The sequence below is a fragment of the Larus michahellis genome, chromosome 6, assembly GCF_964199755.1.
Source record: "Larus michahellis chromosome 6, bLarMic1.1, whole genome shotgun sequence".
NCBI lineage: Eukaryota > Metazoa > Chordata > Aves > Charadriiformes > Laridae > Larus > Larus michahellis.
In genome coordinates, this window is record NC_133901.1 from 59750267 (window position 1) to 59762453 (window position 12187).

At 44.9% G+C, this 12187-nt stretch overlaps 1 protein-coding gene across 5 annotated transcripts in view; it reads right to left on the reverse strand.

Annotated features, from left to right (window-relative positions):
- The window catches only part of SH3PXD2A (SH3 and PX domains 2A), a 264890-nt gene that overhangs the window by 69796 nt on the left and 182907 nt on the right, over positions 1-12187 (reverse strand). For 3 of the 5 annotated variants that reach the window (XM_074593123.1, XM_074593121.1, XM_074593125.1), the window contains one exon: positions 5554-5601. The exons of 1 other annotated variant lie outside the window; for it this stretch is intronic. In XM_074593123.1, the coding sequence (XP_074449224.1) occupies positions 5554-5601 (48 nt within the window). Of the gene's footprint in view, positions 1-360; positions 614-5553; positions 5602-12187 lie in introns of those variants that run through there. One more of the 5 variants, XM_074593124.1, reaches the window with a different exon arrangement.

Below are 12187 nucleotides of genomic sequence, written 5' to 3' on the forward strand. Positions count from 1 at the left end.
CCTGCCAATTAGTTCGGGTCTAATTTGTAACACGGGACACAGCATGAAGAGTAACAGGCTGCTCAGTGTGAAGCACGCCAGAGAAGAGGGATGCAGAGCAGCACAAGTTCCCCAGCAAGCTCACATGCACACTGCAATGCCCCCCAACACCAGAGCCCCACTTTTTTTTTAAAAGACTCTTCAGCCTAGGCAGAAGAAACGGAAAGCAGAGGATAGGACAAAGCTGATGTGCCAGCTAAAGTTTCCCCCCGCTTCCCCCCCAAAAAAGCAGAATTAGTGTTTTGGTTTAGCTTCAACTTGCAAGCCCTCCCCAGAGCAGAACGCACGATAGATCGCTGGCTGAAATAAGAGTTTGCTTGCCTCTCCGTTTATTTTTGCCTCGAGTCCGTTTCCTGGTTAAAGTCTTGAGGATACCCCTCCTCCTCTCCATAGGGCTCCACTTTACAATCCTCCCGCTCCTCACCTCAGCGATTCCCTTCCTGGGGCTGGGCAGAAATGTCATCGGGGCTTGTCCATACCCCTCACAGCTGGCACTATTAAGTGACACAGTTGCACCCTGTCCCCCTCGCCAGGCAGGGAGGAGGGAGCATCATTACTCCTGCTGTACTCAGAGACCGGCAACTACTCTGGAAGCCTCCTAAATAAGAGCGCAGAGCACCCGTTCCAAGGAACGTCTTCCTCCTCCTCCTGTGTTGCAACAGCTAAGACCTATGATGGTTTTGCAATCGCCAAAAATTAAAACCACCAACTGGACTCCAAAAATAAAATCATCTGGATATGGAAATCTGAGACTCCTGATCTTTGCCAGAGTACTCTGTTGTTATCAGGCTATAAACATGTCTGCTCTTTTAATCCATACAGCGCACAAGCTTTTATATTACCCTTTTATGATTATCAATCAAGTGTTTACAGATTCAGACTTAATGAATTAGTACTGGGGTGGTCAGTGGAAGTTTTGCAGAAGCCGCCAAAACCACAGAAACGGTCAGTGAACGCCATACGGATGATTCACAGCTGAACAACCAACTGGTAGGTAGTGCAGCTCTTCCAAGCCGGGCACAACTGCTGAGGACACGTGCAGGGTCTGCACACAGGGATGTCTGGCAGAAAGCATCTCTGAGCGTCATGGCTTTCCATACAATAAAGTCAGAGCTTCACGGTTTTCTGCGCATAGGGAGGAGTAACTGTGGTAGCTTGGATCTAGAGCTGTGGTTTCTTGCCTAAAGCCAATTCGTCGAGGGTAAGTCTTTACGTATCTCTGGAAAACTCCGTTTGGGAAAGGAGGAAAAAGAGTATCCAGAATAGCAGCAAGCCTACTCAAAATCCTCAATCCGTCTATCACCTCACAACAGCCATATGCCCAGCTCTAAACAAAGGGATTTTCTTCCCCTAAAAACTTTACCTCTTATTTCTTATCAGAAGGACCAAGTCACTATGATAAATAAACATGTTAAAAACTGCGTGTTTTCTTTAAGCCTTCCACCAGTGATCTGCCCCCAAATATTTTAAGATAGAGAGCTTAGGTCTGCCTAAAAATTGTGTTAAATGTCTAATGCACACAAGATAAAAAGCAGAGTTTCACATAAATCACACAAGGTTACACAAGAGCTCCCAATCTCACGGTGGTCTCCAAAAAGCAATTGCTAAAATAACCGGTTCCTAGAGTAAGCAGTGGGATGAGGCTGTTGAAGCCTCCTAGAAATCTGCTTGAGGACAATATGGATTCAGATCAAAACCATGTTTCTAAGCCTAGGATCTCTCTTCTATTCAGTAGGAGGTTTTTGTTTTATTTTGGTATTTGTTTGTTTGTTTTCTTAATGTGCCCTAAACAAACAATCAAGTCTTTGACTCATCTCCTGGATACTCCTGCACTGCAGCCTGACTTCAGCCCCCTTCCCACTTACCAAAATTCACACTGTATTTGCACGTCGATTATTCTTGGAAGTAAAAGGCCCCTCACAGCTTGTGACAATAGGAAAGGGGATTCATCTCCATCCCTTCTGTTAGGCAGGAATTCCCCCAGTCCCAACAGTGTTTGACTTCAGAGATCGACAGCTCTTAGTGTAGCAGTCGTAAGCCACAAAGCTTTAGGGACAGAGACAGAAGTTCAGCACCACCCAGTGTAACTAAAGGAATTCAGTACAAGCCCGGCCCAGTCCCCAGGTCTTGGCAATAAAACAGCACTGGGAAAAGCCTCTTTGCCTCATATAGATGAAAATAAGTATTTAGATAAGTCTATCAAATGGGTTATTAATACACTATCAGTTCTGTAGTTATTTCCTGAGCTTGGCCAGGTAGGTCTTTTATAAAAAGCAAAGCAATTCTCCTCTGTGTTTTCAGAAAATAGTTTCAAAAGCAGGTGACACCCTGCTATTAAGCAGCAATAGGATTTAAAACAGAAAGGGAAGGGTTTGGATCTGACCATTAAAGTAATTTAGAAGACTCAAAGCCTGAGAAGTTCGGCCTACAAAAATTCTCAGGCCAAAGAATGACTGAGAGTAAGAGAAGGTTGAGGCCAGATCACCCAGTGATGGCCACGTCAGCATGTAAAACTTCTCATCCCAGGTTAGCAGCCATGATTAACATATAAGAAATTTCTCCACAAGTGAACATCCATCCATCCATCTTCCTCAACTCCACTGCATTCACATGCTCTGCAAGCCTTTCAGTAGAGGAGGCAATAGCTTCCTTGCAAAGTAGCTAAAAACTGTAATCCTTCTTACTATCTTTCTGGCTATACAGGCAGAAGTCTGGTATAGATGGTAACTCCATGAGCTGCATTAATTCCTTCCTGGTCCCCTGGGTTGCTGCTACAAACAGCTACAGGGCGCGTAAGCCAACAGCATGCATTGCCACCAAGAAGGGAATAAGACTAGTGATCATAGCAGCAGAAAATTAACGTGATGCCTGGATTCATTCCCCAGCATGCGGCACACATAGTATTTTCTAGCGCTTCTGAGAGCCAAGATCTGGATAAGCCTTCAAGAGTTTGGGACAAGTGGCAGCTTTAAAGTAGACTGTGGCTTCCAGCACTGGAGTACGTGTCTGACGCACAACTAAAACCAGCAGCAAAACACAGCCCCCACGGGGAGCACGTTGGGAACGAGCTTGGCCCATGGTAAGTGGCAGACGCTCTCACAAGCGAGTGCTCCAGATCAGTTCTTCCTTCTTTACAGTCCTCAGCAGCATTTCCAACAAAATCCTGACAAACGGAGAAATTCAGTGCCGACCTTTGCCAAGTAGAGCTTGTTAGTCTCAGGATTTTTATTTTTTATTTTTGATCTGCTAGGTTTTAAGACAGAGCCAAGAAAAATTAGAGGCAGGAGGGTAAAAGGAAAAAAAAAAGTTGAGTCCTCTTTCTACTCCTTGGAAAGTTGGCTCTCTGAACAGCAATTCCAACCAACTAGGTTACAGGTAGCAACAGTTAAGAATACTGAAGTATTTTGCACACAAATCTGTTAAACTGCTTGGAGATTTTCACACAGCTGCTAGACAGGGTCTTCCACCAGGCTGAAGTCACCTATATACTCTGGCATTTGCCCTAGTCCTCCTCAGCAGTGCAACACATTCCCATTACTCCACATGGCACAAAGCAGACTAGCCAAGGAGTTTAATGCTAGTTGGGGTGTTCCACCACAGCACCTTTCAGGATCTGGCTGTACAGCACCCATCTTTTTCCAAAGTAGGAAATTAAACCACTTGCAATCCTTGGTTAGAGTCTCCACTTCATGGAACAGTTTCGTGCCCTCAGCTGGAGCTCAGGCAGCACAAAATTGGCTTCTGTTCTAGTCTCCAGCCTGGGAGATCATATTCAAATTCAAGTCTGATCCATCACCTTGCCACATTAGGATATAGCCCATGGCAGTCTGGACTGAGAAGTAGCTGTCTTGGAAACCTGGGATTCATTTGGATGTGAAGTAAACTGAAAGGCCATGTGAACTGGAACAGCATGGGGAGTTAAGAACCTGCCAGATGCACCAGAAGACTTCTGAGCAGGATTACGTATCAACATTCACCTTCTCAAGCACCATGCAATGCAATTAATCACTTACATTTGCCCTATCATCACGCAAAGATATTTTTGAAGCCAAACTAGCAACACGCATTTAGCTAAAAGCAGTCAACAGAAGGGAAGAAATTTGTACCTATTAATTATTTCACTTCTTTGCCCTTCAAGAAGGGTGAAAACCCCAGCATTCAATTTGTCATTTTACATATAGCAACATGAAACATTCCCAACAGATATAGAATCAGGGAAACTCAGCCTCACCCCCCAGCCAGGCAATCTGAAGGCTTCTTGTCGTTCTTCACAAGCGACACCACCTCTTCTGTCTCCTCCTCAACACATTTTGCTCCTGCTCAGTCTCATTCTGTTTTTCTGTCTGAACTTCCTGGTGACCTATCAACCACCAGGCTCCCGTGACTTGAATACTTCAGATATTTCTGCACTTTTATATCTAACTACCACCCTGAAATTAGACCTACTCTGCTAGGATCAGGCAGAATCACCCCAGGGATATATTCAACTTCTGTCAAGGATAGCATTTCTGAAATCACAGCAGTTTTGCTTACTAAAAACCTCAGACAAGCAAGCACTCATCCATTGAGGATGGTGGGATTTTGTTCACATACTTTGAACAGGGCATGAACTTGAATATCTACGATATCAGGTATGGAAAGCAGCAGGAGTGTTTCCATCTCTCCTTGCCTTCAGACCTATGTGTGGCCTTAACCACCCAGGTGACCAGGCCAGCATCTTGTACAGACACAGGTTCTATGGCTTGTGATCATTCATGCTAACTCTGAAGGAAGAAAAGACCTTTTCTCTGGTATTCCACATCAGGTGACAAATGTTTGCATAAGAAATCCACTGGTTACTCAGGAGAAGTCCTGACCCCTTTTACTGTAAAACTTAGGTTTTGCCTTGTATTGGACTACTTCTCCTCAGACCCTGACATCTCACCTAGAAGTTGTTTCCCCACTCCCTCCTCCTTCCCGACTCCTTGTGATAAGGAGTCTGATGCTCCCATGAAAATTTTGCATCTTCTTCAGAGTCCCATGTTTTCCATATAAAACCTTTTCTACTTACTGTGGAAAAGCAAAAGAGCATTTCAGAAGAACAAAGAGCACATAGTCACATTCCTCTCTTATCTTGACCCACAAAATTTCTCGCTTTTGCTCCTCCTCTTCTCTCCTTCATCCCACATGGCATAGCAAGAGAGCAGCTGTGTAGGCACTTAGCTGAGGCCAGGGTCAACCCACCACAAGATGGGAAGCTGCTTTGGATTGTGGCTTTGAGTTGGGCAAGGAAGATGCAACACAGCAAACTACAAATCATTGCTAGTGCCAACATCAAGGTGTGCAGCAGTCAAAAGCAAAGCTCTTCCTTATCAGAAATCGTGCATCATGAAAAGCCAATACACAAGTAGACGACGGGTTCTGGATATCCACTGTTACAGACTCACGTTCAAGACCACTCCAAAAGCACACACAGTTTGAACTACAGACTTCTCTTTTTAATAGCATGCAGAACACCAAGACACAAGAATTTACCTGGAGCAACACTCTTTTTTGGAGTCTCAGACAAACTGGACATCCAAACTTGAAATCCAAGAAGAGGGCAGCCATGAAAAGAGAAAGTAATTAGAGAAACAAGAAAACAGTCATATCAGACAGTTTGAAAGTTAGCGAAGAAAACACTAAGTTTTTGCTTAAGAGGGGCATTGGCATGATGGGGACTCAGTTACAGGTCGAGTCGTAAGAACTACCCAGTTCATTTTTTATGTTTTAGCAGACTTTCAGAGCTTCTGAAACTGATCTGTAGTGATCTGATTTTGAGATCTCTGAATAAAATATGCTCTGAGCTCATTCCCAATAGGACAGGGAATGCATACCAAGAGACAGTTTGACTCATTAAGCCTCAGACCTGCAAAAGTATTTAGCTTTGCAGCTGTTAATGATCCCCAAAAGACCAACAGGCAACTCAGAGACTGAGCTTAGCAAACACATGTGAGTTTCTACAAGCATTTGCATTTTGTTACCCTGGGATAGCATTAAGGAAAATAACAACAGACAAATAATACTCCACAGAAAAGAGTACAAAGCTCAAAAAAACATACATTTAAAGTTTAACTAGAAATACCATTTTTTAGACAATGAATGAGGCAGAAACCTGATTAAGGAGAAAGCCAACAGAGTTGCTACCAACAAGGTCAAGAGATTTCCCTCCCCCTCCATGAAACGAGGTGTAAATACTTGGCTTGGGATTCTGGGAATAATCTTCAAATGCTAAGTGGTGGGGTATTTTTGGTTGAATACACTGGAAGCATGTTTTAAGAGTTAGTAGGTTTGCCCCCATTTCAAAATAAGAACCACCAAACACTCCCCTGCTGTGGGATGAGGGAGATAAGGATGGCTGTTACTCTCCCATTGCCTGGGAGAAGAGACAAGAGAGTATGACAGGCTAAGAATTTCCTAAGTTCTGACAAGCAATTCCAAAATGCAATTTTAAAAACTCATTTGCAACGGGGAACCCCATTCTGGACCCATCAGTTTAACAGCAGAGAAAAATCACTCTTCAACCACTTGTAGTGAGGGGCAAGCTATATTGTTGGCCTTGTCTATTTGACTTGATATTCTGCAGGTCAAAAGACAATAACAAGACAGCCAAAAATCAGTAATAGATCCCTAGGACGTATGAGAAATTGCTAGCATGATACATAAGCATAAGAAACAGCTTTCAAACCTTCCCACTGGAAACCAGAAGTCCAAGAAACACATTGCTGCGTTTCCCCAGTGCTAAGGGAACGGTGAGGTTTTGAAATCCTTTCTTTAAATCACAGTTTTCATTGCATTAGGAAAAAAACAGAATTCAGATGGATTCAGCATTTTGCTTGCTTTTCAGTCAGTTCTCAATAGCGGCAGTCTTGAGAAAACCCTGAAGTCTTCCAACCTTCTAACTCCCAAACCCGTGCACTTCACTGTCACAATACACTACAAAATACTGTGGTAAGTTACAATAATTTACTTTGGGTTACCATTTAAGAAAAAAAAAAAAAAAAGGTTCTGCATTGGTAGAGTACAACAGGAAATCATCTGGCAGAGTAACTTGTGCTCTAGCTTATGGAGGGAATATACAGCATGTTTCTATTACAGACTCGGGGCACGCATGGAAAGGGTGTGAAGGAGTTGTTGTCAGCAACTTGTCTATTAGCTTTTGACTAGACTTCCACTGCCTTCAGGAACAGGATTGTGAACTTCAGTCAGCTGTCAGATCTTTTTCCAGACAGAAGAACCTGAATATGGCAGCAATAAATAAAGCAGAAGATTTATTGCAGGAACAACTAGGAAGACTTCAAACTGTTCGCCCCAATCCAAATCCAGTAAAAGGCTGAAACAGGCAACAATTATGGATAAAGGGAATAAGCGGCGCTTAACACAAGCTTAGAGCTACCCTGGATCTGTCTGCACAAGAACAGGAGTTTAAACCTAGATCTGCAGTAGCAGTATTTACAAACACCCCATGAGAGATCTCTCGGAACCAAACTCACCATAAAACCCAATTCCCTTAGCTACTATCAATTTTTTTAATTTTTTTTTTTTTTTAAACAAAGTATTTTTTTCTCCTTGTCAAAACCATTGGTCTATGCCAGAAAAAAAAGGGCAAGCTAAGCATTAACTGGTAAATCACCCCACAGGTCCCCAACGCAGGCTCCCCAGCCCAAGCACTTCTCAGCCGCCCCAGCCTGACAGCAGCTAGATGTGGATGAGGTTGCTTCTGAAGCAGAAGACAGCTAGCATATTTCAGCTGCTCCTGCACATCTGCTTAGCATTAAACTTCCTTCTTAGGATTTTTTTTTTTTTTATTCCAAGACGTTTAAGCTCTAATTGCTACCAGCTTTTAAGAGTTCCCCCTACAAATAATAAAAATATCAGACATTAGTGATGGATTCCACTTCACAGAGAGCTCAAACGAAGAGCCGCAGAGGGAGTCAGGGTACAGGGAGGAGGTCAAAGGCCCCAGAAGCACGCTGTGCCCGAGCCAACAAAACACAAGCTTTGCATGGCCCCGGGTTTCCCCTTTAGGACAGAGTTTTACTGGAATTCTGCGTGGGGCTTGGAGCCGGTTTCCAATGGGATTGGTAACGGTAAACGAACAAACCCTTGCTTCCTGCCTCTCCTCTCCCCCGTCGCCACACGGCTGAGCGCTGGCTGGTCTCAGATGGCTTGGAGGTGGGGGGGGAAAATCTCAGTATTTGGAAGGGAAGTTAAAGTTGCTTGCTCAAAGCAAGCCGCTCCTAAGGCAATGGCATCCCAATTCTGCTCCTAACACCAACCCCCACAGCCCTTGCTGCCGGCTTCAGCTGGAGCCAGAACAAACCCCTCCAATCAGAAGTATTTTTAAAAGCTCAAGAGAAACACGGGTCCATAAATTACAGCTAAGCCACAGGGGCGAGGCGGTTGTGAAAAGCACAGAGGAGGCTCCCTGTCAGAGCCGCACTGCACAGAAATAGCAGCGGAGCAGGCGTGTCGCTGGAAGCGGCTGCTGAACCCCATCCCATCCGAGCTGCCACCGTGGAGGTGGGCAACCCCCAGATGGATCAGCTGGGCTCCTCAGGTGGGGAAGGAAAGGCAGGAGGTGGGGGGGGAGGGGGGGTGGCAAAAGCTTTAAAGACATAACTAAGCTGGTTACTGTGGTGAACTAAATACATGAAATGGATGATTTTATTTAGATTTCACCAGATTTTTTTCTGCTGCCAGTGAGACTGGTTTGTTTGCTGCTCCTCCCACCACTGGCAAGAGAACAGGCGCCAGACTGCTGGGGACCAACGCTTTACGCTCGCAATACAGCCCCACTCATCTCATTTTAGCAACAGACTATTTGTCTTGCATGCAGTTACAGCAGAGCAAGCTTCCAGGAAAACCTACAAAAGCTAGAGTCAGCCTAGAGTCAAATGCACAAGCTCAATGCTACCAAAATCCAGGAGATGTCACATTCATGGTTCACATCAGTACTACACATCCAGCTGGGTCCTGATCCAGCAGGTGCAGAGAAACTCCTCCTCCACAGGCATTTTAGCAGTAGCTACTGGTGTGGGTTTCTTTTTGTCAGTAACACTGCTTAAATTCTTCAGTTCAATGTTGAGTCCGGTGTCCCTTATTTAATACTGCTGTAGAGGCCAGAAGGAGGACCCTCCTAAAGATTCACAGGGTTGCATATTGCTGGGGCTACCAGGGACCTTTATAACAACAAACTTTTTTAAACTAGTATCTGTATAGCTGTCTAGCTATACACTGCCCAACAATATTCCTGCAGTAATTCCAGGCAATTGGATCATTCTGGTCATGAGTCTCAGTATGGTTGTAATTCTGGCCATGCAGCCCTTGCCCCAAATGATTTGTGTGCATAGCTGAAAAGTTAACATGGGCCAAAGACAAGTCCCAGCAAGTGATCTGGATGTGTCTACCTTGCTTTGGAGAGTAAAAAGAGTTTCATTATACAGGCCTGACCTGTTCTATGGAAGTTGCGTTCCACAGGAGATAACAGTCTTAGGTCCGTTTAATAAAATACTCTTGTTCTCATGAAGCCCTATCTGAAACATCACCTGGGAACACTTAACACCTTCAGCTGTTAAGGTGCAGCTTCACATACTGAGAAAAGGATTATAAGAACAAGTGGCCATGCTGAAGAGATGCTAACATCTGAAAGACTGCCCCTTTCCAACAGTGATCAATTCTGTAGGTCATTAGTCCTCTCCATGATGAAGTACTGCTGGCTCAGTTATTCAAGGACCACAGTGATGAGTGCAGCTGAGCATTCTGCAGATCCATTTTCCAGATATACACCCTTCCTGTCTTAATTGGAAGGGTGAAAAGAGACTAAGCAGTATCTTTGAGTAAACTGAGCTGGAATCAGGGCTCCACTCCACTTCCAAGAACTTCACTGGTGGTCCAGTAACTGGCAGTGTTTGCTCAGACTAGAGCTGGGGAAAGTAGATGCTTCTTTTACTCATCACTGTTCAAATAAAAGGCATTAAGAGAAGAACGGGGGTGTTTTCATCCCAACAGTGGTATCTGATAAATCAGCAAGAAGTGGGCTGACCAGGCTGTTCTTTAGAAGTGTCCATTTCTTAGAAGTGGCCTAGAGCCTTGTTTACTGTAGCATTTGTCACATATGGCAGAACAGAAAACAGAAATTAAGCCTTTATTTCAATCTACATTTTTAGAGGTCAACTCTGCCAAGGAGTTGGTATAAATGAAGTGCCACGTTGTTGTCCTGGGTGCTCAGGTGGGACACCTTACTGCCCAGAGCAGGTAAGGAACCCCAGGAACCAGGCTTAGTCTACTCAATCCCTCCTCTGGCTCCTCCGGAGCTTCTTGCTGGGATTTTGCCTCCACTTCTCCCCTCATTGCTTCCTTTCTGCCCTCTTTAGACAAGCTGAGGAACAACCTCCTCCTCCTGTCGAGGTGAGGCTGGCCATCCATACAACCAAGAGTAGGAAGATCAATGAGGAACCCCAGAACTGTGGGGTTTGTTTCTGCTCCCATCTGCAGACAGAGCACTATGCTCAGTGCTCCCCCATATCTTTGTGAGCCATCTCCAAACCCTTCATCCCCCACACCCCTTGTCAGCCTGTCTCCAGGTTTTCCTCCTCTAGCCTCTTCCCCTTCAGCTGGGGCTTCACACTTTGGTTAAATGGGAAAAAATAAGATGCAGCTTATAGACTAGGGGAGGGAGAGTGAACGACTGGTGTTGCTAACCTCCCCCAGGAATGGAAGTAGTTACTTTTAATAGAGAATTACTTTGATACAGAATCTACATGTAGCTGTTACAATATGGCTTAAAAGAGCTTGGAAAGAGGAAAATGCAGATGAGCCTTAATCTGAACTGGAACCATTTTTACACGTTTCTGGCTCCCACAATTAACTCATTCAATTAGGCAGAGAACAACAGATAGTCAGAGAAATGGGAGGATGGCACAGAAAGGTTGCAAGTGTTTTGATCTTTTTCAAGCACTGCAGCTCAAGGCACCCTGTTGAATGGCATGATTGATGTTTCTCCCTCCAGGCTCCAGAGGGACCTAAACAAAAACAACATTTGTGCCCAGTGCCTGACCCAGGGTGGGCCTGGTCAGACATTACACTTCCTGGGTACCACAATGACAGATTTATTTGCTACTGTGATTGCTGGGCAAACAGCAGCCACCCCTGTCCCTCACCAGAGCAGCTTAAATTAGCTTTCCTCGCTCTTATGCCTGTGGGATGCTGATGCATTATGTTTAAAGCAAGTATTTTAAGATAGTCCTTAAAGGAATACAGAAATATATTCAATTTCCCCCCACACACACACACCGGGAGCCTGCATTTTAAAGTAAACCTCTCATCCCTGCAGAGATATCTCCTCTTCTATATACTTGAAGGAGAACATCACCTCCACTCCCCACACTACCCATTCAGGAGGTAGTATCTTAAAGAGCCACATCTTGAAAAAATAGTTGACTAGTAGATTGTCAAACATGCAAATCCAGCTAAAGTGCATGAGTAAGAGGACTGGCAGCAGGCATTAAGTAAGGCCATTAATTTTAGCCATATTCACTGAGTTCAGCCCCATCACAGCAGTGCTTGTACTTGGGAAGAGGTGCTGCATTTGGTCAGGGGGTGGGGGCAGATGTGCTGAGCCAGTGAGGAACCCAGCGAGCACCTTCCTCTCCCTGGCAGAAGTGTCCGCTCCGGGAGCTGCCGGGGCTCCTCGCCTCCCCGGCACCACGCTGCAGACCAATCTCAGAACACTTCCACTTGCCACGTAAGCAGAGCTGCCTGGCGTACGCTAGACCCACACACACACTGCTTGGAAAATGTTCACATCTGGCTTTCACGTGACTTGAGCGTGCCTCAGAAATTCATCATCTGGATAACTCACTCCTGCAGGGGAGAAATCCACAACCAGAGCGCTCTTTCCCAAGTTGGAATGCAGCAGTGGGGCGAGAGGCTCGTGTGCTCAAACTGCACAGCGACACGCTCACCAGCTGCATTTCCACAGCCTCACACAGTCCTTCATCCTTTCTAAAAGTACAAACCTAAAGAAAACTTAGTTCCAATTTTCTACTCTGTTTACTTCTGCAAAAGCCCATCCTAATCCCATTTGCAGACCCAGAAGTACCCAGGATTGTTTAGTTTTTGTTCTGGC